Genomic DNA, 26,619 nt, shown 5'->3' with positions numbered 1-26,619 from the left:
TATACCAATCTTTATCCATTGTCAAATACTAACCTTTGTTCAGATGTCAGTTGTTATTATATGTTATCATCACTTTGGATTCATTGGATTTGAAATTAGGATTCTTCATGACTCATTGAGGTCTCACAAACTTCTGGAACATAAAATGAAGAGGGGATGGTTATAGTCACCAAAATGTCCCATCAAGGGGTGAGTTGTGAAGCATTTGTAGATTCCACTAGGGCCTCTAACCTGGGAACCAGATTTCCAGAATTTTGTTAATTCGGCCTTCCTTCCCTGCATTTACCTAACTCTTCATTCCATACACAGAGGATGAAGGCAAGTGGCAATGACTGGGAAAAAATCTGGTGGCCTTTGGAGTCCACGGGTGTGGCAGAGGTAGGGCAACAGAGGGACAGCGTCTCCTCCATGTGCTCACATGTGACACATATTGCTGAGGAGAGGGCCAAACCAGGGTGCGATTGCAGCCATTTCTGGAAGCCGCAGGTAATGTCTATGTTCAGAATGGTGTCTCCTTTCAGGAAAAGTTCTGGGCCTTTATAACATATGGAAATGTTTAACCCCACAGTCTGGTTCTACTCAACACAATCTGATCATATAAATTAAATGAAAACGTCTCCATGAAACTACCATTCAATTTAGAAGAAATTAGTAGGGGTCTTCTGGGTTTTTCCTCCCTCTCACAATTGGTAGAATTGGCTCACAAGGCGAGAAATATGCAGAATGTTTAAAGCAGATAGAAAAATTTATATCTGACCAGGAGGAGATAATTATGCACATTCCCCACATATAATGAAGAAATGTAATTTTTCATCTCCTTAGGAAATAAAAATTACTCTTAAAATATATATTATTCTCTTAAAAAATATATTGTATAAAGCTATTTCAACTCTGCTCCAACCTCCACTGGCACTTGGGTTTAATGGCAGGAAACCAAAAACATTTTTGCCAGCACAATAAAAAGATTGTCTTTCTCCAAATGACCAGGAGGTCCTTAAACCCGTTGCTTATAATGCCTAATATATACTTGTCAGGATACACTCTGGGCATAATGTTTCTATGTTTGATAAGAAAATGAATTCCATACTCCTATTCACAAAACATTTTATTCTCTAATCTCTCTGAGACGAGACAAAACATTCTTTAGGTTGATAAACCTAAATATTTTTGACAGTTTATTCAAAAAGTAATTAGAAACAGCAAAATTGGGATTTATGATATAAATGGACTGCTACAAATATAAGATGTAGACGATGGACTGTTTTACAGTCTCTGTAAATGAAACCACATCTTTCTAGGTGCCATTTTACAAAAAGCTTAACTAAAGAAAAGATTATGGCCTCCCCTTCCTGGAAACATTCTTCCTGTCCTAAATGCCTTATCTAAATATCTTTTTATGTCCTCAGGAGAATAAAGGCATGTACTTTCAACACATTTCACATTAAACAATGGTCCTAATCTGATTAGTCTGTGTTTGCAAACTCCTGGGACTGAGTTGCTCACTAATGTTTGGAGAGATACACTTTTAATTTTTTTTTAATGTTTTTTATTTATTTCTGAGAGAGAGAGAGAAAGAGAGTGAGCAAGGGAGGGTCAGAGAAAGAGGGAGATACAGAATCTGAAGCAGGCTCCAGGCTCTGAGCTAGCTAGCCATCAGTACAGAGCCTGACACGGGGCTCGAACCCACAAACCATGTGATCATGACCTGAGCCGAAGTCAGAAGCTTAACCAACTGAGCCACCCAGGCACCCCAGGGGGAGATACACTTTTTTAAAAAATCATTATCTGAGAATCCAAGACACATTTGTTTTGCTGCGTTTGAATAAGCAACTGGTTTTCACTCACTATATCTTTATTATAAGTGTTTAAAATACCCAGATTCTTGTTCCTTATTGTAGGTAATTGATGAATTTCTAACAGAGAGCATAAAATTTCTGTCAATTCAAATATCTGTCCCCACTGCCTGACATTGTAATTTGGCATTCTGACAACCTTATTATCAAAACCTTGATATCATGATACACTAAAAATATTTTTAGTAATTCAGAAAAAATAATTTAAAGCATACATTGAGAGGTGCAAAATTGAAAACATATAATAAAATATTAATGATAACACATGAAATATTTATCTATCATTAAAAAGCAAGGTATAACAGCCTTAAAAGCTCTAGGGCATATAACATTTGAAAACATCTCTGGTCTTTTCGGGACCTACCTCACTTTTACACAGTAAAAAAAAAATGAAGTGTTATTTTACACTTTTTTCTTCTATAGTTTACAAAACAAAGGAAGGGCTTCCTCATACCTAATTTAATAATGCTTCAGCAAGCCAGTGTTCTCAATGTAGAAGACCAGGAAAGGTGAAATTTCAAACACGAGTCTGTCTGACTTCAAGACAAATGGCCTTTGCTTGATGTCTTGATGATTCTGGTTCATCAAGAAAAAATTAAACTATGTTCAATATCTGTGTAAGACAAAGCATGATTCTATTTGAAAAAATTTCCCAGTAAAACATTAAAATTTGTACTGTTAGTCTAGTGAACGAACCAGTCGTGATGTAAATTTTATTTACATAGAACCCTTTAGTCCTCAGCAATGCTGGAGAAATAAAGTCTTGAGCATTAATAATCAGATTTCTGCTTAAAAAGATAAGCAATGCATTAGGTTTCCTTCTATATACTGTGGCAATGGTTGACATTTTAATGAAGCAAGAGAGAAGGATAGAGACTGACTCCATAAACAATTTGTTTGTTATAGTAAAATCTAATTAATTCCACCTTGCTAATGTGGAATGTGGGACCACATCCCCTAGTGTTTATCTTTGTGGTATCTCAGAAGAAAAGGTTCGGTAACCAATTTTCTTACACGTTATCATTTAAAACCTTCTTAGCTTCTCACATTTTCATACTATTTCCATGTCCACCAAGGTAAATTAATCCAAGATTCTTGCAGATCCCTCCAGATAAAATGTATGTTAACTCATGTGTTAGAATAGATTTATTGAATTATCTTATCTCTCCCCACCTCCCACATTCCAAAAACCTATCATTTATTTTCTATTGCAGTTTTTGTTCTCAACAAACCACTTCAAATTCTTTTCAGAAGCAAGCAAAGTAAAAATAAAAATTAAGGTAATTAATTAACAGTGTTGCAGGTTACTAATTCAAAGTAAGCTGGGCGCCACTCTTGCTTTCAGGAGATCGATGCTGTGACTGGAACACTGATGTCTGCCAGGGGCTGAGATGTCCATGTTGTCCTTAAGTTGATACTTTAGCCACCTGTCATGATAGTAAATGACCTGGTCAGTTTGTGATCTTAGAAAGGCATTTTTAATCTTCAGTGGGATGTTAAATGTAGCAGAATTACTAATAATGCATTAGAACCATTCAGCACTTTTTGAGATTGCTTCCTAAGAGGTTTTATTTCAAAACATCAAATACTGTGTGAACATAGTCTACAGAGCACTAGAGAGAAAGCAGAGTGTGGCAGAAAGAGGTATGGGCTCTGGGCATTCTCTCATGAGCTCAATCCCAGCCGCATCAGTTTCCTAAATGATCCTGGGTAGCTGTATTAATCTCCCCAAGCTGCAATCTCCTCACCCCTCAAGTGGGAATATCAGTTCCTACTCAGAATGATGTTTTAAGAATTAAATGAGATACCATAAATAGATTACCAACATTCAAAAGAAGCTCAGTAAAAATTAGCCTCCTTGCCCCCCCCTTTTTGGTCTGGTTGCTTATTTGTTTGTGGGTTTTTTTTTTATGTTAGACAACCTTATTAATTTGGATTTCACGACTATGGAATTGTGACAATTTGACATTAGTTATTGTTAACCTATGCATTATCCATGAATAAAGTATTTACTAACCAGGTTGAGGGTGAGAGGATTGTAATACATATGTTTAATGAATGAAATAGTTTATAAGCATTTTTTAATGAAGTTTAGCACATTGCATACAAATTGGCATATCTGATTATAAGTTATTAGCTGTTCATTTCAAGCAGGAGTTCTACTTGGAAACATTTTAAAGCACTTTGTTCAGTGAACCTGAAAGTCTCCCTCCCAACAGTGTTTCCAAAAAATACCAACTCAGACTTTCTTCCTTTACCTTCCTCCCCCCACACACATATACAATATTAATTAGTAGAGATTTTCAGTAGTCCGTAGAAAGGTGGACTAACTCTCCCCTACAGAATACTGTCCCAATATTAAGCTCTGTGACAACACTGGAGAATATCGTATGCCTGCTATCACACCATTCAGAAAGTAGTATCCATCTCCTTACTCTCCACTGCATTCTTTCCTTTGGTTACCAGTTTGTAATGAAGTATGGTCTGAAAGATATTTATACTTTTTCTAAATAAATGATGCAAGTTTCTCTCTGAACCATAAATCCTTTATAGTTTAAGGTTCAGTGGCCAAGAATAAGCCCTCAGTGCTGTGCTCCGGTACATCAGCATACCCCGAGAGACGCACTGCCAGATCTTGGCACAGCATTGGAGAATTCTTGGAAAGGGAAGTGGCTTCTGCTGGCATTACACCTCTCCACCTCCACGAAAATGTGCAGGCATTTTGAGTCTATGCAACTGGGGTAGGGGAGATGAGTGTCTTTATACATTTGTTTCAATCATTATTTAAAAATGGGAAAAGTGCCCCTGTTTTCTAAAATGTATTTTGAGGGTGCCTGGGTAGCTCAGTTGGTTAAGCGTCCGACTTCAGCTCAGGTCATGATCTCACAGTTTGTGGGTTTGAGCCCCGCGTTGGGCTCTGTGCTGACAGCTCAGAGCCTGGAGCCTGTCTTCAGATTCTGTTTCTCCCTCTCTCTCTGACCCTCCCCTACTCGTGCTGTCTCTCTCTCTCTCTCTCTCTCGCAAAAATAAATAAAACAAAAAATACTTTAAATATATTTTGAAATTATCATCTGCCATCTCTGATCTTACATTAACTAGCCTACAAGTATTAGGTATTGTCTGTCAAAGTAATCAGCAAAAAATAAAATTCCTTTTTTAGTACATAATTTTTACTCTTTTTAAACATTTCCCATTGGTCTTCATGTCATTGCTCTTATATTCAGTGTGTATTCGGCCCTGAGCCAAATTTAGGAAAGGATTTATTTCTAGATTGGCACCATAATGTTCCTTTCCAATGAAACATTGGTTGTTGGTGGACAGGTGGAGACATCTGATTACCCAGAAAAGTTCTGCATTTCAGTGCAACACCACATGACCAAATAAAGGCATGTTTTTAAAAGCAGTGGGCAGGGTGCTCTCTTTAGAATCACACTGCCTTTTTTTCACATGGTTATATTTGGCAGGTAGAGATAAAAATAGTTCTCTGAATAGTCACTCAAATGAGACAAAACTCATCATTTATTATTAAAACTCATAACTAAACATATTTTGGGACAATACACTTTCTATATGTCAGTTGAGTATCTCTCTCTCTCTCTCTCTCTCTCACACACACACACACACACACACACACATTTTGACAGTGTGAAACAACTGAAGACAGCTTACCATCACACTTTGGGGATATATAGCTTAAGTTTGAGTTTTCTTGTGATGTTTAAACATTTTACTTTGACGAACTGTCTTTCTGTGCTTGATTATCAGTATTAGCTGTTTGTATTCTTCAGTACTATTATTCTCTGTTGAAAATGTCCTTTGCGTATTGCCTTTGCCTTATATGTTTTTATAACCAGTGTTGGAAATGAGTCCTTGCTCTGCACCCAGTCACTAACCACAGTATTTGGGCTGCATTGTGGCTGGTGAGGTGGCAGGACAACCAAGGGTCTGTAGCAACAGAATCTCCTTGAAAAGAGAGGAAAGTAGTTTTGGGAAAGTCCTGTGCAAGATAAAAATCCAGGCTAACAAAGTCAGTGCCTGGTCAAAATTTGGAAGATAATAAAAATGAAGACCTAGAGAGGATAAAAAATGTGGCTATTAGCAAAAAGACTAAGCAGAGTAAAAGGTTGGATGAGACTGTAAACATCACTGAAGCGAATTGTGGAATATTGTAACCTTCTTTCCCTAAACAAGGTTAGAAAGAGGGGAAGGAAGACTAGTTCCATTTGCACGTGGCTGAGACCCACACAGAGTCCCTGAGCTTGTTCATGGAGTTAGTCTGAGACCGATGCGTGTTTCTGTGATGTGAACTTTTAAACAGTGCTGCTTTAGAAATATGAGCTTACTCAAAACATTTAATTCCATTTATGGGTAGCAGATCAACGTGAAATTTGTTGTACATTTAGAATAGATTTACTCTAGTCCTGTAGTATCCTTTTCTACTACTTAAAAATACTGCTTCCAAAGTGAAGAAGAAAGGAAACACGTACACACACACACACCCTCAGATAATGCTACTGACAAAAATTGTTCATGTGTATTTGGTTAGTTCATTTGGAAGAAAAACGGGATTCACTTTAGGGATTCTTCCATGAGTACTATTGATGGAAAATTAGACTCATCCTTTCTGTCACAGGTGAGTCAACTCTTTACTCCAAAGTATTTCTTTATCATTAATTCCCATTCTTTAAAAAAAAAAAATACTGAAATATCGCACTTAGGTTAGCAGTACTTTTTCAGGTTGAAGATTTTTTTTTTACTACTTACTATTTAATAAATGTTTGACAATATGAGCGTAATGAATGCCTCATATTTGTTTATTGCTTCAGAGCTGTATTTCCCAGACTTCAGCTAAAGTTGCATGCTACCTGTATGATTACTTACTTAAAAACTTTATTCAAATTCATTTACCCCTTTATTTATTTATTCAACAAATGCTTTTTGGACTCCTATTACAAATGAGGCACCATTCAAGCCACTTCTTAAATAACTTCTTCAGTCTTAGTCTAAGATATAATATGTGTGAACACCCAGGTATAATGTTTTTTGTATTTTTCTAATATAAACATATGAATATATAACTATTAAAGGCCTGTCCTGTTTCACGTGCCACTAATGACACTTTGGTGTTTTTAAAGCACCCTCATCTTCGTTATCTTTTTAGATTCTCTCAATGACCCAGAAAGATGTGCACAGCCATCCTCATTTTACAGGAGAGGGAGCTGATGCTCAGCAAAATAGCCTTCCTAAGGACACAAATGACAGATAGTTAAGCCAGGCCCCAGGCCTGGTCTCCTACACTGAGTTTAGTGCTCTCTGCACAGCACCATTTCCCCAACAACAGGAGCTGAGGCCATTGTAAACATTGGATGGAACCATAAGGAATGAAGAGCGGGTTTGAGTTCAGCTGTCCTATCTCTCTTACAAAATCTGGGCTGTGGCTTGTACCTTTGACCTTTGTGGAACAGCTTTGCCTCAGTACTAAGTAGAAGCCAAGTAAAAATATGAAGAAATTCAATCCCATTACCAGGTTTCAAGCTTGCAGGAAATTTTGACATCATATCTACTTAACTGACTCTATGCAAAAGTGATCTAAAGGGCACCTGGGTGGCTCAGTTGATTAACATCTGACTTCAGCTCAGGTCATGATTCAGTTTGTGGGTTTGAGCCCCACATCGGGCTCTGTGCTGACAGCTCAGGGCCTGCTTTGTATTCTTTGTCCCCCTCTCTTTCTGTCCCTCCCCCGCTTGTGTTCTGTCTCTCTCTGTCTTACAAAAATGAATAAACATTAAAAAAGAGCGGGTGGAACCTAAGTCTTTGATCCAGGTTCTAATACACTCTACCTCGCTTTCTGAGGGTCATTTTGGCTCCCTCAAAGGTTTGTGTCTTCCGCTGTTGTAGATTCAAGTTACCTCTAAGATACACTACATGCTACCATGTTGACCCCAAATCAAACTTAATTAAATTACCAAATCTTAATATGTGTCTTGTGAACAAAAAATAGCAAACAGAGATTCAGATTTGTTCAGAAAAGGCTGAAACTTCCTCCCTGTAAGGGTATATGGGTATGGTTCTGGGTATATTTCCAACCCTGCTGAACAAGCTATAGGACTATTTGTATTGAAGAATTGTGATGTCTAAAGAATATGAATGAGTGAAAGGGGGATTTTAGGAGTCAAAAAAACCTCAAAATATGTGTATATTTATACATGAGGTAACATGTCAACTATAAATACATATAAATTCTGGTAAATTTTTCTAAATCTCAGCTGACATATGTGCAGAGAGTTATTCCATGTTGGTCATTACTATTCACATCAGAGTGAGAATATGGGGCAGATTATGAGGAAAGAAACATTATAAAGTCCTCCCTTGATTTCTCACCAAGATAGGAATTAAATAATTTACGGAACCCCTGACTTATGACTGTACAGGATATCATAAGGTTATAATTACAGATCAAAGTATTAAGTGTCTTGAATTACTAGCTCCTTTAGTGTAAGTTTTATAAAAATATTTGTATCTGTTTATCCTTTTTAACATTACATTTATGTATTTGACTTCTCAGTAGTTTCCTCATTTACAAGTTAGCTAAGTAATTTATGAGGGAGTATTCATTAAGTCATTAAATATGATTTCGATTTGACTAGATATTGGATTTATTTTGTTCTTCTCTGATACCATCTTAGGGGACAGCGGTATCTTTAAATGGTTTCTTGAATATTGCATAAGTGTATGAATAATTCCCTACAATCAACATATGCTCTTCATATATTTCACAATCCAGTAGAGTACTAAAATTCTGAAACAAAATAAACTAAACATTTACCTCTGGATATGTATGATCTTGTCAAATCAGAAATAAACAGTGATGTGTATCTTATTTATATTTAGTTTTGGAAAGCACCATCATTGCTTTCTCTTTCAAGGTCATTGAATACTTTATAAATAATATAGTTATTATGGAGTACCTTACAGCCTTACAGGCAATTTAAATGAGAAAAAATTATGGTAGAGTATTAGTTCAGCAAAATTACCAGAAAATTATCCAAGCATAAAAAATTTTTAAAGATAAATTTGGGCATGCGTTATCTAAATTTCTGTAAAAATGTAATTTGATTTAAAATAATTTGATATATTTTTTGTGTATCTGTGTGTGTGTGTGTGTGTGTAAAATGACTGTATACATCAATGTACATTGGGAGTTGGTATGGTGGAGAAAGGTTGAGTGCTTTGGAGTCAGAGCTGAGTTTCAATGCTGGCTATGATACTTAAATTCACTGAGTCCCATCTGTAAAATAACAAAAATAATACTAGTTAGCAGTATTACCATATTAAATGATAGAACAGTACCTTTTCCATAATAAATGCACAAGAAATGTTTTTATTATCCCTTATTCTTTATTTAATTAAAAATAAAAATTGAGGTTTAAAAATAGTTTTAACTTCACTTTGAAGAAGACCAATGGGTAAGTTTTCATCTTGGTGTCTTGCTTTGTTTCACTGCTTTCTGCTCTCTCCTTTCTGTTGCTTTGCACCACTCCCTTCTGAGATCTTTCACTACACCAACTTGTGTCTAATATGAGATTATGTTACAAGAGAGCTTCCTTCCTACTGCCAAAGGGGCTTATTTAAATATCTGTGGAATTAGCTATAGATTACATAAATGTAATGTGTGAAATATCTTTCATATGCTCTTCATGTGAATAAATACAAGATGAAGCCTCTTTTCTAACATGAGATGTGAACATGTATCCAGGCACCATTTTTTGTAAATAACACATGGATATATCCATCTTACTTAAGCTTTTCCAGTTATTTCAACAAGACACTTTTCCTCACGGCTCCTGTGAAGTGCTGTTAGAACAAAATTGTCTCCTGTTCTAGCACCCAAATGATTGGGTAACCCCTATGAACTTGTGTATATTTGCATCCTTTACAACAAAATACAAAAATTGTGAAAAGTAATGTGTTTTCACTATTTGTTTTTTTTCACTGTATAGTTAGAAATGGCTGTTTTCAAACTTGATAAAGGAAACCCTTTGTTACCGGTTACTGTATGCTCAATTTGAAGGGTTCAAAGAAAAATTATTTATGAATGATATTCATGAGTCAGGAAGATTTCAGGAGAAAAGTTAATAATCATTTCCTTGCTTCTTAGTATTTATTTTCTTACCCTTGAGGCATTCTGGCAACTTCTTGAATTTTTATATAAAAGTAGCATAGGGGTGGGGAAAAGCTGGGGTAAGAGATGGCTGGAAAGACTTGCCTTGAAGCTGTGTTTACACAGCAAGCAACACTGTTTTTACTTAAATTGTTTTTTTATACAACAAAAAATAACAATATTTTTCCAAAGGCCTTCTTATTCTCAAGTTACAAGTTCTTATTTATTAATTGTTTTTCTTGGTGGGAAGTGGCTTCAAGAACCATGATAGAGATTGGGGGAGGGGGGGCGCAAGTGGAAAAGCTTGCACCTCCCCACCCCACCAGAACTCCAGCCACCGTTTTTTTGGCCACACTGATGAAGTAGCAAGCTTCACACAGGCTGTCAGGGATAAAGCGAGAAGGGAGAGGACACGCCCACAAGGTGTAGCCACACCTCTTCCCACAGCTGTAAGGACTAAGGTGGCCCACCTCCCCCTCCAATTGTGGCCTCTGCAGAACCCAGCACGTAATAATAGCAGCTCTATGCTTGGCTATGCTCTATGCTCTTTGCTCGGCTGTGTTCAACGTGACTTGCTGCATTTTAATTGTCACAGCCATACTAGCAGGAAGGTAGGTATCATGGTCCTCATTTTAAAGAGGAGGAAACTGAGCTCAGAACATTTGAGTGTTTTATTCATGCTAGAAAGTGAGGAGGTCAGATTCAAACTTCAGTCTGCTGGCTCCAAAGGCCGCCCCCTCCACTCACCGCGGCTCCTGTCGCTCTTCTGCTGGAGTAACAAATTTGCAGTAGCTGAGTATCAGGCAGTTGGGAGGCAAACCAGGATCTCCAACTTATATGATTTTGTGAATTGAAAATTAAATTCCAGATTTTGTTCTTAAAACATTCTTTGCAAACTGTTGACAATTGGAAAGCCAACGGATCTTTCATTTCCATTAACGTTCCAGGCTGGAGCCACATAATCAGCCTCAGCTTGAGCAAGGACAGGACACCTGACATGGCAGGGAAAGTTAAGCCTCCCCTCCCCCAGCAGGAAAGTAAAAAACGGTGTTAACAATTGCAGGTCTGGGTAATATGGTTTGGTCTTCATGCCTTCACTCAGGTGGAGCCCGAGAAGTTGAAGACACTAACAGAAGGTTTAGAAGCCTACAGCCGAGCCCGGAAAAGGAACAGAAAGTAAGCACCAATTTTATTTTATTGCCATTTTGTTTCTCGAGGATATAATTTACTGGTTTTTATTCACAGGGACAAGAAAATCCCACTAATTTTGTCCATCTTAGGGCCTCCCTAAGTATAGTTTAATAGTTATCCCCCAAGAGGATCACTAGAGATAAGCCAAATTAGCTATTACAGAAAATATTTTCTTTTAACAATGTGTACAGTGTGTGGGATGTCCCTCTTCAACATCTCTTTCCTCACTCCCTCCATATCCATCCCTCTCATGTATGGGAAAGAAACACTCTCAATGTTTAGCAATTAAATAGTTTCTACAAGTATAGCAAGTGGCACCTGGCTGGCTCAGTCAGCAAGCATGCAACTCTTTTTTTTTAATCTTTAATGTTTTATTTATTTCTGAGAGAGAGAGAGACAGTGTGAGCAGGGGAGGGTCAGAGAGAGAGGGAGACAGAATCTGAAACAGGCTCCAGGCTGTGAGCTGGCTGTCAGCACAGAGCCCGACGCGGGGCTCGAATCCGCGAGCTGTGAGATCATGGCCTGAGCCAAAGTTGGACGCTTAACCTACTGAGCCACCCAGGTGCCCCAAGCATGCAACTCTTGATCTTGGGGTCATGAGTTCAATCCCCATGTTGGGTGTAGAGGTTACTAAAAATTTTTTAAAAATAAATAAATACAAACATACATATGTAAATATATTTTTAACTTAAAATTTTTAATAAAATGAAAAATAAAAGTATAGCAAAAGTCTATCCCTTCAGGAGGAGGGATGAGAAGATATTCCTAATTGTACACAAGAAAGTAATTTTGGCCAAATAACTGATAGTCAAAGTGACGGTGAATATTTCTTTTTTCTTGGGACAGAAGTAATAGGTTTTCTTTGGAATTATAACAAGAAGTTGTACTTTGGGATATTATTATTCAAGTATTTCTAGACCTTTATATTCTGGGTAAATGTTGTATGGATATGTAGATAATGTTTGAAACACAGTTTCCCTGCCATGCAGTGTAGTTTTATGTATCATAATAATTATTTTAGCTGAAGGTAGAGAACTAGAAATTTGCTTCTGTATATGCACATAGAAAGTTATTTTAAAAACATATAAATTTTTTTAATGTTTTATTTCTGAGAGAGAGAGGCAGCTTGAGCAGGGGAAGGTCAGAGAGAGAGGGAGACACAGAATCCAAAGCAGGCTCCAGGCTCTGAGCTAGCTGTCAGCACAGAGCCCGACGTGGGGCTCGAACCCACAAACTGTGAGATCGTGACCTGAGCCGAAGTCTGACACTTAACCGACTGAGCCACCCAGGCGCCCCTTAAAAATACATATAATTGGGGCACTGGGGTGGCTCAGTCCGTTGAGCATCCGATTTCAGCTCAGGTCATGATCTCATGGTTTCTGAGTTCAAGCCCCGCATTGGGCTCCCTGCTGTCACAGTGCAGAGCCTGCTTTGGGTCCTCTGTCCCTCTCTTTCTCTGTCCCTCCACTGATCATTCTCTCTCTCTCTCAGAAATAAACATTTAAAAATATACATATAATTAACATACCTGTTCAATTACTACAATTTTCACAATATCAAACATCCAAGAATTATGAGATCAGAATGATTAGTAGTGTGTCTTGTGTACATAATGATATCAATGGTATTTATTAAGAAACACTCTTTCTTTTAGTGGTATCGTCAATAATTCTTGCCAGAGGTAAAATCTCAAAATTCAGCAACTCTTGGTGAGACTCTTCATCTCAGTAGAATGTCTCACAAAAAGATGCCAACCGCAATAAGCAAACTCCCGTGCCCCTATGTTCAGGTGTTCTTTGGAAGGTAGCAAACTGGCTCTGGTTGTGGCCACCGCAAGTGAATTGCCAGGTTTGCTGTAGATCTGATAAGGAATACAGTGAGGCAAGTCCCCTCTGCTCTTACTGAAGTACCACACGCTTTGTAGTAGGATAAGGTCCATAAAATTAATACAAGGTCTGGATAAAAGGAGGGAAATTGCAAATTACCTAAATCACAAACTTGCAGTGGGCTGTTTGCTATGGAGTATTCAACAGTACTTGTTTATTTGATGTAAAAGATCCTTCAAATCTTTCCTCCGGTGAGATATGCCAGTTAGCTGAATTAAGTGCAAAATATACGAATGATTGACAACACAGAAATGAAATAACTCCTCCAAATATTTAAATATACTGCCTTGAAGGACACCTGGGTGGATCCGTTGGTTAAGGGTCTGACTTCGACGCAGATCATGATCTCGTGGTTCATGAGTTTGAACCCACATCAGGCTCTGTGCTGACAACTCAGAGCCTGCTTCAGATTCTGTGATTCCCTCTTTCTGCCCCTCCCCCACTCACACTCTGATTCTGTCTCTCAAAAAATAAATAAATGTTAAATTTTTAAAAAATATGTATTTATACATATGCTGCCTTGAAATGAATTGTATTTCCCCATAAATTTTGTATTAATCAATTTTGTAAGGTAATGAAGAATAAATAGCAATTTTAGATTGTTTTTCTTCAAAGCTAATTTACAAGTTATGGTGAATTTGCATGGATCCTGAGCGGCATTATCTAAAGGAACTCTCATGAAACCATAAACTTAGAATATGGATTGGAGAAGTAAAAGAAGGAAATCTGAGGCAAACTTTAGTAAAAACAACTTTATCTATCATGCTATTGTCTATGCAGACCGACTTGCCTTATAAATGCCCAGTAGAATACTTTACATTTTGCATATAGTCTTTAAAATCCATTATTTTATTCTCCCAATCACAAGAAGGGCCAGAATAACTAAGCCAGTTTATGGATGAAGACACTGAGACCCAAATAACCTTAAATGATTTGTTGAAGCTCTCATAAGTGACAAATGGTGCGTTGAACTCAATCATGTATTTATTCATTTATTGAATCATTTAGTTATTCCTCAAGTTAAGACTAATTGAGCAAAAACCTGTATTGGGCCCAGTGCTACAGTCCCTGGAGCTCACTGTTTAGCAAAGGAGGTAGATCCAGAAACAATTAAAATGTTAAAATTGCGATGATGGCAATATGTATAGTGCATTTGGGTTCATAGAAAGTGGCATTAAACTCAGGTAAAGGAATACTTTCTAGAGGAGATATCTGTGCCAGGCCTTACACATGACAAAGGTATTAGCCAGACAAAGAAAACAAAGACCAAGATGGGGTAGGGTGGGGTGGTGTTTAGAGATCAGCAGTTGGATTTGGGAGACTATAACGCCTCAGACGTTGCAAGAAATTGCAAGAGATGTGGCCAAAGGTATAAGCAGCAATCAGATCATGAAGCGCTTAGTAAGGGCCAATGGGATTCTTCATCTTATTAGAAGTGCCTGACAGGACAGGTGGATGGATTTTCACTTTAGATATGTCTGTACGGAGGATACATTTTAGGGACACAGGGACATTGTTTAGGACGCCATGGCAGAAGTCAAGGGAGGATGAGGGCTCAAACCAGAACAGGAGCGATGAGAATGGAGGAGAAGGAATGTGGTCAAGAAATATTTAGGAAGTAAAATTTACAAAACTTCATGGGGATCTATTGGAATGTGGGGAGCAACCAATCAAGGACAATTTTCAGGGTTTCCGTTGGGGTGACCTGGTGGGTGGTGGAGACACTGAAATGGAATTTAGTACAGGGGGAAACTGCCGAGTGCACGTGGGGTGCCTGTGGACGATGTTGAACCCGTGTCTGACACTGGGAAGAAGTGATGTTTGACTACATAAAAATGGCTGTGATCACACAGAGATCCTTTGGCCAATTTGAATAGTGGGTTAAGGATTGGACCTTTTGGGCATTTGAACATTTACTATAGACATTGAAGAAGATGGGATTTACTATAGACATTGAAGAAGATGGGAATAATCAAAAAGGAAGAAGAGAATAGGGGTTCAGGGGAGCAGGGTGTTAGAAACCAGAGGCTAAAAGCTTCCAGAATGATAGAATGATGAACAGAATTCCAGCAAGACAAGAACTGAAAAATCTCCATGAGACTGAGCAATTTGGAGGCTGTTGGCAACCATAGTGAAAACCGTTTCCAATAAACTGGCAGGTGTAAAAACAAAGTGGTCATGGGTTGAAGAGTCAATAAGAAGGGAGGAGAGAGAGCTGATAGAAATTAGTTTAGTCTTGTTTCTACCATTAATATGAAAATTTCCTGAAAAATAACTAGAAGAATTTTTAAATGACAATGATTTGACTGCTCTTTGTAGACAAAGGAAAGGGAGAGAGGAAGTGAGTGAAAAAGGAAGGTGGCATTTGGAAAAAGATGATTAAGAGATTGGTTTTGGGCCTGAGTTTCCATCACTTCATAGCTATGTGCCCTTGCAGATGTTGCTTAACCTCTCTGAGCCTAAATTCTTCATTTCTAAAATGGGCACATAGGGGCACCTGGGTGGCTCTGTCAGTTGAGCATCTGACTTTGGCTCAGGCCATGATCACACAGTTCATGGGTTCAAGCCCTGTGTCGGGCTCTGTGCTGACAACTCAGAGCCTGGAGCCTGCTTTAGATTCTGTCTCCCTCTCTCTCTGCCCCTCCCCTACTCACACTCTGTCTCTCTTTCTCTCAAAAATAAATAAACATTAAAAATTTTTTTCAATAAAATGGGCATATTAATATCTACCTCTTACCACTGTTGCATTATAAAGAATATAAACACAGTACTGGGCACATGGTATTTAGTAAACAGCTATTTTTATTATAAGATACAGGTGAAGCAAATGAAATTATCAGATATTTTTGCCAGTGGAAACATTCTACCACCATATTAGATGTTTAGAATTTTATGTAATAATTCTGATTTTCAATATTCTACAACCAAACTGTATAATAAATATCTTTAAACCAATATGCTTATTTTGGCCTAATCACAAAAGAAATATTTATGTATTTATTGAAAACATTTCTCAGGGTCATTTTATTTATACTTGAAAGAGAAAATAGCTTCATTAAAGAAAAAATTAAATAGCTTTTAGATTTGTTATGATTTTCATTGAAATGAAGATCAAATCTTCTTTCTATACTTACACATAAATTTAAAATCTGGTAACCTGATTTTTATGGAGTTCAAAGGTGATAAAGTGATAAATCATACTTCCACTTTAAAATCAGGACATTATAGTTAGCATGTTAAATTTCCTCAAGTTCTTTATACTTTCTCTCTAGATGATTCTTGACGTATAGGTCTCACCCAGGTTTGTTCTGTTCTACATGAAGTGAGTGGCTTAAATTCTAAACTGACGGTGTAGAGCCTGTTTCTCATTTCCCTCCTTTCTTGTACCATTCACAGATGTGTACCTGCCTTTTTCCTTAATTAGTGAAGATAAGGATAATGTGTGACAATATAGGCAGTGAAGAATAGAAGTGGCAATTATCTCCATTAATAACTAGAAATGTGATTATATGAACATCTATTGCTTAATCAAGTAGGTTTTAGAGGGTCCATTAGTAAAAATGTTTATTATTAAATGTCAGCAGGAAATAGAAAATAGTGGAAGACACTCCACAGGGAGGCTGGAAGACTGAATTTTGACTAATTATTCATTTCGTGAACTTACGGAAATTTTTCTTACTCTCTTAGGTTCATTCTTCCCTGACCTGACCAGTTAGTGTAAAAATTAGTCTGCAGCTTTAACACGTAGGAGAATCTCCCTTTACCTCTTGAATCTCATGATGCATTCAAGTAATGTCATGCTCCACCTCTCTGTATTTATTCTCTTTTCCACAAGTAGTCACTTCTCCCTCTATTAACTACTGAAGTTTATAAAAGGAAAAACAAATGTAGCTTAAGTTAATATAAGCTATTTATAGACATTTTAACTATCTTGTTGAAGAATGAGATGACAAAGTCCTAAATTCTCTTTTTTTTTAAGTTTATTCTTTTATTTTGAGGGTCAGAGCGAGCGCGCGTACACACACACACACACGCGCGCGCGCGCGCGCGCGCGCGCGCGCAGGTAAGGGGCAGAAAGAGAGGGAGAAAGGGAGACTCCTAAGCAGGCTGGATGCTCAGTGCAGAGCCCGATGCAGGGCTTGATTCCATGAACTGTGAGATCATGACCTGAGCCGAAATCAAGAGTCGATGCTTAACTGACTGAGCCACCCAGGCAACCCCTAAATTCTTTTTATTTAACAAGTAGTGTTGGATTATTTTTATACTTTAATGGTGATGTTATTGCAATTTTTCATAGTTAGGGAAAACTTTTTCATAACTCTGAATTTATTACTTTTAAAAACTAGTTAAATATCTATGCTCTTCATTGTCAAATTAAAATTGATTTCACCAGTTCTCCCTATAAAGTCATACAGTGTTGCATAGAAACAGTTGTTGTATACCTACTTCATAGCCTTACTATAAGGATTAAATGAGATAATGTATATAAAGATTTAACACAATTCTTGGCATATAGACAATTTTCAACAAATAGTAGCCATTTTTGTTATTAAGGTTAGAGTGAGAGAACCAAAATTCTCTAATGGTTTTTCATTGAAATATTTTACCTTCATTTTAGACATTTAGAACTTTAGGTAGTCAAATGTAAACCAATAAGATCTTATAATAAAAAGCCATAACAAATTTTTTTTTTGAAATTTACATTCATACTTTTAATTACAAAAGAAATAGAAAGGACAAATCTATGTAACATATTACACAAGGTGTAATATTGCTAGACAACTAGGCAATGTGTGATACTGTCAAGACTTTTGCCAAACAGCCTGCAAATGGGACCCCAGCCCAACCCCAGCCAAGCTTACACAGCCCCGTGGAATCCTGGCATTGGATTTTCCACCATCCCACCCCCACCCCTCGTCACCCAGAATCAGGCTTGGCAAACTTCTTACTGGGAAAGCAACTCAGACTGACTCCACGAGAGGCCCATGGTCCCTTAAAACTGGAATGGGTAGGTAAATAAAAGACAGTGAATGCACAGATTCTGTCAGCTTGAACAGCACCCAAAAAACTGTGAGAAGGGAGAAAGCGACAATTAGCAGAATGCTATGTATACCATACCACACTTGATGAGGCACCTTTGTATGTATATGAAAAAAACACACACAAAGAAGATGGCACTAGGTACCATTCATGGATATATCATATAAACTATAAAAACATACTATTAAAAAAAACACAACATAGCTGCCTTTGGGGAGAAGAGGAGGAGAGACTGAGACTAGGAATTGATCACAAATGAGAATTTCAGCTTTTTTTTTTTTTAAATAAAAAAGACTTAAAGGGAATATGCAATTTATTATCAGCTTATTTTCAGAAGTGGGTTTGTTAGAGGTTAATTTATTCTATGCACTTTTCTGCAATGTTTATATTTCTAAAAATAAATGGGAAGAATGTAAAAGCTAGAGGCTGGCTTACAGGTCCGCAAAAGGTAGGGGAAGGGGTTGCTGCTGTATTGCCCACATAATTTAGTTAAAACCAATAGTCTTTTTTTTTCCAGTTAAATTGACTCAAGTTCATATATGTTTCCCAAAATATACAGACAGCGTGTTAGCTTTGGACAGATTTTTTATTTAGTAAATATGTGGAACATCCGTGATATGCCTGGCGGGATAGCCCTCAGGGTACACACAGAAACTAAATGTATGAATTGTCTAGTCCCGGCGTAGGAGGGTAAAACCTGGTGGAGGCTGTGGTAAACCAAAAGGCCTCATCTAAAGGCATTCCATTAAAGTTCAAATATGTTTTTAAACAAAATGTGAGCCAAGCTAAATGGGACTGGGAGCCAAATTCTTCCCCAACTGCAAATTTCCAATCTCCGTGTACGTGCCGAGGTGAGACTTAACTCTTGGAAAACCATGCTGACAGCCGGGTTTGAAAAGGTTTATCTCTGCAGCTTTTCTAGTAATTGTCGTGACAAGATAAATGAAATGAATCAGCTTAGTACTCAGAATAATTGGGTAACTATTTACATGCATAAAAAAATACAGTAAGTTAGACTAGACAAAGTGTACCTAATTACAGAAGTAGATGGTGTGGATTTGCCTGATTGTAGGTAGTTTGTTGCACAGCCTCCTATAGTTTGAATATACCGTCTTGTGTTACTCAGGCCACACATGTGTGTAAGGGTAGACTGAGTAGAAAGAAAAGTCAGATGAGTGATAGACACTCTGAGACGGCCATTCTTTATCCGTTCAAATCGTTAAGTCGTTTTGGCTTCTGGGAAAAGGTGGTGGGCCCAGGAGGGAGCCTTCGGTGTGATTTAGGTTAAGCCGTTTCCCACCTAGGACTCGCGCAGGCACACCAGGGTTTCAGCCTTCGTTTGCTCAACTCAGAATCCAGGACGCGCCAGCGAGTGCAGAGGGCGCTCCCTAGTGGCCAGAGTCTGCAGTTCGGCGCCTCCGCCCTCCCCCGGCCACGGAGCCTGGCTGCCCGGGAAAGGGACAAGTCAGAAGAGCAGGCAGTGCAGGGCCGGCTGGAACCCTGCAGGACAGGCTGCGTCTGTGGCAAAAGAGACCCGTGGCCCAGTTTTCTTGCAGAATCATCAGACTGTGGAAGACGCACGTGGAAAGGGGAAGAATCCGCTGTCCCCTATCATGGGCTCCGTTTTTTCGTTGTTCTGAGACTTTATTATTAGTATTCAGTGGTGAGAATCCAGGAGCGTTTGTCATCTGACTTTTTCAAATGTAAATATAAATTGACTTTCTCGGGTGGAATTGGTACTTCTGTTTTTCTGACTAGGGGATTAAATTGAGACTTGGTTTCCTTAATTTATTAATCTGGTGTGTTGTTTTCATTAATTTCAGAAGTGGAAAGCTAAATAACCATTTAGAAGCTGCTATTCATGAGGCCATGAGTGAACTGGACAAAATGTCTGGGACTGTAAGTTAATTTATTTTTCCATTATACTATGTTCCTTTGAAAATAAATTGTATTACACTTTTTGGTAAAGCCTCTTCAGTATTGACAAGCAACTCACCAATACTAAATTACGAGGCTCAAAAAAAAAAAAAGACTGATATCAGAAAAGATTCAAAGTAATTTAAGAAAAAAATAATCTAGCAATATTAACTGTGTCTTTCTTCTGAGATAGCTTTAGTTTTTACCACATAACATTCTTTCTAAATGTAAGCAGCAAAAAATGAAGTTCAAACCACAGCTTTATGCATTTAACTCTCTGAATACTGTTACTGTTGCCAAATATTCAATAATGCAAATTTTGCTTTGTCCATAAACCAAAAAAAAAGGGGTTGGCGTTGGATATTGAACAATAAGGTCAAGATCAAGAGTGTATAGACCTCTCATTTCCTTTCTATTGTTACCTAAAAAGTAAAATATTTGGCACAAAATCCTATTGTTAAATACTGAACACCGTAACTTCTGGTTTCAAGAAGTAGTGTCTATTCTTTACATTTTTACTTAACTGTTCATATAATAGTCACGTGTATATATTAGTTAAGTATATATATAATATTATATAATATTGAATGTGAGAAGTTGAATAGTATTGAATGTGAGAAGTTGAATCATTGTCCTCTGATTCAACATGGGCCAGTATAAACACTCAAAATATAATTTTGGTAATTTCTCTAAAAATATGTGAATTAACTAAGGCTATTCAGCAATGAAAGCTAATTTACTTTTCCTCGACACTTTGTGTTAAAGTTACCTGGATCCCCACAACCCATTCAGTGGCTACTTATTGACAGATATAAGTTATAGATCCACAGAATGTTGGGGGTGGTATGGGCTTTAGAGATGTTGTGATCTAACCCATCATTTTGCAGATGGGTGAATTAAGGCCCTAAGATGTTAAATTTCCTGATAGAATGAGGGAAAGTTCTGAGGCAGGGATTATAAACTCCCAACACCTTCTAAGGCCTGGCAGATACTCTCAGGAAGTAAAGAGGGTCAGGTGTGAGAAAAACAGCAATGCCAGTGGATTGAAAAACGCTAACAAGAAGTCAGGGGAGGCTCTCTTAGAGGCTTGACACAGTAGAGGCCGTTGCTTACATCAGTCTAGTGCCAGTTGGGGAAGGGCTTGCTGCACACAGTCATCCAGAGGCCCAGGTTCTTCCTTCTGTCTCTAGTGCCCCCCATTTCTTAGGGCCTCTGAGCGCTCCTTCCTATGAGGTGCACCCAGCCCAGCAGGTGAGAGAAGGGTGTGCACAGGCCTGCTAGGGTAGGCTCCTCCCTTCTGCTCTTCTCCTCGGGTCCGACCCCATCATCTGGCTTCCTCATGGCAAATGGACTAAGAAGTGTATTCTACAATGTGCCTGTCCAGGAAGAAGAGAAAATGGGTCCAGTGAGCCTCTTGCTGGTCTTTGCTGCAGGACATTTGGCCTTTGTAGCCAGCAGGCAGTGAGGATGATGGGGACTGGGGCAGCCTGGAGGCCATGCTCTCTCCAGAAGGACCTTCTTCCACACCCTAGCAGATCCGAACCATATGGGAAATTAGGCCACTGCAAGCTCCTCCCACTTTTCATAAGATTCTAAAAGTCTAGAAGTAAAATTTCTCACTTTTTTAGTGCTGACAACTCTGTAAACTGAAACATCATATAGCTGTTAAACAAAATACCTTTTCAAGCCACAGTTGGTCTACAGATTAGCAAGACTTGTTTGTAGTCTTGGATAAAGGCTTCTTTCCTCAATTATAACAAATTTTCAGCTATTGTGCTTCATCAGAAACTAGTGGTTTTAAAAAATGTATATGGACGGGTTAGGAGGGAGAGGCAGTTTGACAAACTTATTAATGTTACTTTTAAAACTTAAGTTTTTTAAAAAGCTTTCTGCATTGGACTTCGAATAGCATTGGCCTTCGCTGTTATCGAAACATTATTTTAAAACAAGTAAGCCAACTTGTAGTGGATCTTGAGAGCTGATTGGGAACATCTCCTAATTATGAATTCTGTGACATTATGTTGGTAACTTGGAAATTGGCATAGCTTGTGTCCCTCCGCAGGGAGCTGGTTGTTAAACCATTAGCATTAGCTACACCGCTGCCTTGGGACCGTCCTGCCTTTCCTGGGTCTTGGCTTGCCCTCTCCTGTCAGTCACCACATACCATGTGGGGCACCTGATCACCTACCTCCCGAGCACCTGTCCTCTGCCCCTCAAAACCATACCTGCTGTCCCGTACCTGGTAATCCTGCTCTGCTGTGCTCCACTCACGCCAGCTCAATCTGTTACACGGCCCTAATTGCTACAGTTTCTGCATTAGTATACAGAGATGAGTTGTAACCGCTGCTCTTTCCAGACTATCCAAGCTCCGATCTGCCAACAGATGGTAGTGATCTTCTATTTTTCACTCTGGTTCTTCTTTTAAATAAACTTCCTTGGGCTGAGCTCGGTGCCTATTCTTACCATCTTTGACGTTTCTTAGTAGTTGTAAAATAAGTCGGGCGATGAAGTGAAGAAGAAAACATGTTTGGTATGTATTTTTCTGCTTTTCTAGACTCTGCTGAAACTGGTGATCTAGGGATTCCTAACAAGAAGGGCTTTATTTTTTGTCTTAAGTGCACAGCAGAGGTAGCAACAGCACACTTCATTTCCCACATGTGATTTCCTCCAGCTCCTCCCCTGCGTTCCAGTGTTTATGGGGTTTCTGCACATTTGCTCTGCTTATCTGCTCCTAGGATTCCTCATTCCCTGTAGTGACTGTGGACACACTGAGATATGAGGTCTTGGTAAAAATTTTAAGTGACTCATGATATCAGTGATTGGAAATGAAAGGTGGAACCTGTTCCCTCCCCTGTTTCTTTGTCAGAAATTGAATGGTGGGTGCTTGTACTTTCAACCTCTGTTGTTATTTTTTTCCCAACTCTTTACTTCCAGGTTCACCAAATCCCACAGGGAGACAGACAAATGAGACCCCCCAAACCCAAGAGGAGGAAGATCTCCAGATAACAGGGACTACTCCACCAGTGCGCAGTGTTTATTAAAGGAACATGCACAGATATTATCTACATATAGGTATTGATATAGCCACTGTTATATCAGTATTTATACAATGGCAGATAGCTACCACCACCACAGGGTGCTAAGAGAAACAGTGATACGATATTTTTTTGATGAGGAAGGATAATGAATGCTGGAAAACCAATCAAAATCCCTGAATGATGAGAGTAATAAATGGTCAAGAGATTACTGAGAAACTTTTTCTATAATACTAAAATTGTGATTGTAAGAAATGTCCAAATGTTTCTGAAGAATTTTCAATGTTGTATATAGAAAATGCAGAATTTCATGGCGATATCAGAAATGTAAATATTGTACAATATTGTCATGTACAAGCGTACCTAATGCACACTTTATCTTTTATTGTACAAAGAAATAGTGTACAAAATTCTTTGGTTTCTATGGAGTACACCTACCAGAGACTACCAGTGTAAAGTGATAAATAAAAATACAACCTAAATGCTTTTCTATGATAATGTAAAAGATGCTGTTTTTGTATTTAACAGCAGAGAAGAGGCATGATGATGTATTACCTGAATTATGACATACACTGCACACCACCGAGTGTCCATTTCTATTGTCTGTTTGGAATGAACCTTGCCTGAAAGCACCGGACCCGGTTTCGGGTCCCTAGGAAATCAAAACCTTGCTGATTTCTAAAGGGATGAGGGCTCACAGGTCTAAATTCAGAATTCAGAAACTGCAACCATTTGTTGCATATTTTTTTTACCTAAGTTTTAAAGTAGAATAGGTTTTATAAAAAAAAAAAAATCTTAGATGGAATATTTTACTCAGTCATTTCTGTAGTTAATGTTTGATAGCCACCTGTTGACCCAGATAGCTTAGGCCGCACCGCCATCTATACTCAGAGCTGAATTTTTTTGGCAAAACAATACCAGACAAGATAAAACTCTCTGTTTCCATACATGGAGGCAAAAGCCCCACTTCGAAACCATTATCAGAGGTAAGGTTGATCATAAGTCAGTTTTTTTGTAGTGGCAAAACAAAACAAAACAAAAAAACAACAAAAAAAAACCCCGAATCATCACAGCAAATGTCATAGCCATTCATCAGTATTACTCAAACCGGAAGTGAAGGTGGCTTACAAAATTATTAGCAATGGTAATTTTTTATCAGTATTATGTAACATATCAGATTTATTTTATTTAAAGACTTATTTATACCATTAACAGATTCTTATATATATTAATGTGGCTGAAATGTGCAGGTTAAATCTATTAACCAAATTATTTATATTATATTAAGTAAGAAAAAAATGTGAAACAAATGTAGAGAGAAAATACTACATTACAAGTATACAAACCTAAAACTGTGAGCCATTGTAAAGTACAAGGTTATTAATAAGAAATGTAGCACAACATGATTTTCCGTCTTTTTTTCACGATTTTTGTGGTGGTGGTATAACCTGTCTCCCACGCATTTGAGAGAAGTTTCAGGCTTCCAGCCTCACTTCAGCTGATGGATTGTCCAAAGAAGGGGTCCATTATCCCTTTCTTAGAATCACCAGCCCCCACCCCCAGACCCATGAACCCCTAGAGAGCGCTCGCTGCCTTGTCCCCTAGCCTGGGGCTCACTCAACAGCTTCATGCTCCAGTTACTGGGAGCCCTTCAGTAGCCGGCTCTGGACGCCCAGATGCCCACCACCTCCACCATCCCTCCTCTCTCATCCCCCCTGCAGACTCCTCAGTCTCACAATGTAGCAGAGTTCCAGCAACTCAGGAAAAAGGAGACCAAGGTCATTCTTCCAGTTGGTTTCTCGGGGCCACAGCACAGAGCACTCCACCAGGGCTCACTTTTGATAGCAACAGCTCTTCGTTCTTCCCCCCCCAGGGTCTCCTGGGCCTCCTGTGTTTCACTGTACTTTCACTCCCACCCTCCTCCCTACCCCCACGCCTGGTGGAATACGACTGGCACCCAGGCTTCATGGCCTGGAGACAGAAAGCCTTCCGTGTAGGGGTAGGTTCATTTTGTCTTTCACGTAACAGAGGGATTGCCTGCCGGTCCTTCACGCAGTCACCCTAAGTTATCTTTTGTGTAGTTGGTTGACACATCTTTGTGTGTTTGGTATGTTTAAACCATAAATGTCCTTTTTTGTCCCCCCACCAATCTGCTTTTCTACTGTTCTGTCTACATGGTTGTTTTTCTTCACAGATAGACGCATATATGTGTTTGTGCGTGGTGTGTGTCTGCGTATATGTGGGTGTGGATGTGTGTGTTGATATGTAGAAGTTCTTTTTAGTCTTTCCTGTCTTCAGAATGAGTTTGTGTCCACCTAGCCTTCTCTGAGATATTTTAAGCTAATTAGATGTGTTGTTCCCCACCAATGTATACTTTACATCCGTAGACCATGTAAAGTATGTTCGTGCCCATGATTTCACTGGTTGCTTATGGCTTTGATGTGGGTGCTAGGTGGTGTTGTTTCAGTCCACATGGGGTTTCTCCCCCTCTTTACAGTTCTATGGTTTCGTGTAAGCAGTTAATGTAAATATTGTTAGCATTACAGGTCATGCAGTGCTGTAACATTTTTTTAAATGTTGCACCTACTTTACAATTAAAAACTTGGTCACTCATACTTGAATTTTGCCCATAGAGCCATTTCTTTCTCTTTGTATTGAAGCCAATTCATTTTTTTAAAAATGAAGGCTAGCCCTTCTACAGTAGTACATTTTTTATTTCCTAAAGTAAGCTTTTTTCCCCCCAACAAATCTGACAATTGAAACAATGAAAAATTTTTTACTCTTTTAAAGAACATAATATCCCCTTTGGAAAAGAAAATCTCATTTTATTTTGTGTCCCTTAACAGTCTTAGGAAGCACAAGGAGAATAAACTACATCTTTAAGTAGTTTTTAAAGATTATTTCAAGTGAATGAAAATTAACTGAGCAACTCTTGTTTGATTTGTCTCATTTGTAGCATTAAAAGCAATCAGGTTTTTATTTATTTAAAGGAAGATTTTTGGTTTGTAGCTTGCAGTCACATTGTGAATGTAAATGCTTTCAGAACATTCATCCCTTGTGATATCATGGGCCACTTTTAGTCTTGTATTTGGACCCTGACTTTGAGTTATTGGCAATGTCTATTTTTCAAGTAAACCCCACCTTCATTTTTTAACATAACACTGCAGAATTGTGGGAACAGCAGAGGGCTGTTATTTTGCTTTCTGTAAGTTTTATGAAGATTCCCAACTGACTTCTTCTGCTTCCTTTTTCATCTCAGACCATGATAATACATTGTAGTTAATTTCGGCAATCTCCTCGGCAGTTTGCAACATTCCCTTGTAAGTCACAAGTGGTTTTGCATTGAGATTTTAAAATCTAAAAGATGCTTCAGATGCTGGTGACATTGCTCTTTCTGAAAAGGAAGCCAAGATTCTAGACCTTACTGAAAATCTGATACCTTGTTTCCTTTACCCATTTATGCCCAAGTGGTATTTAACACAAGTCTCCAGACTTTTCAGTGTAGTGTATAAAACAAGTTGTGTGTTACTCGATTC

General features: G+C 38.3%; 1 protein-coding gene across 5 annotated transcripts in view; it reads left to right on the top strand.

The window, feature by feature from the left end:
* The window catches only part of MBD5 (methyl-CpG binding domain protein 5), a 430,738-nt gene extending 406,463 nt beyond the window's left edge, over positions 1-24,275 (top strand). For all 5 annotated transcript variants that reach the window (XM_077767790.1, XM_077767788.1, XM_077767791.1 and 2 more), the window contains 3 exons: positions 11,117-11,190; positions 19,955-20,030; positions 22,983-24,275. In XM_077767790.1, coding sequence (XP_077623916.1) covers positions 11,117-11,190; positions 19,955-20,030; positions 22,983-23,054 — 222 coding nt within the window. In that variant the 3' untranslated portion in view covers positions 23,055-24,275. The remainder of the gene's footprint in view (positions 1-11,116; positions 11,191-19,954; positions 20,031-22,982) is intronic.
* The last annotated feature ends 2,344 nt before the right edge of the window (positions 24,276-26,619 follow it).

This window comes from Crocuta crocuta, unplaced genomic scaffold (assembly GCF_008692635.1).
Source record: "Crocuta crocuta isolate KB4526 unplaced genomic scaffold, BGI_CrCroc_1.0 scaffold154, whole genome shotgun sequence".
Taxonomy (NCBI): domain Eukaryota; kingdom Metazoa; phylum Chordata; class Mammalia; order Carnivora; family Hyaenidae; genus Crocuta; species Crocuta crocuta.
The sequence above is the reverse complement of the archived record's forward strand: the minus strand, read 5'-3'. Positions and strand labels throughout refer to the sequence as shown.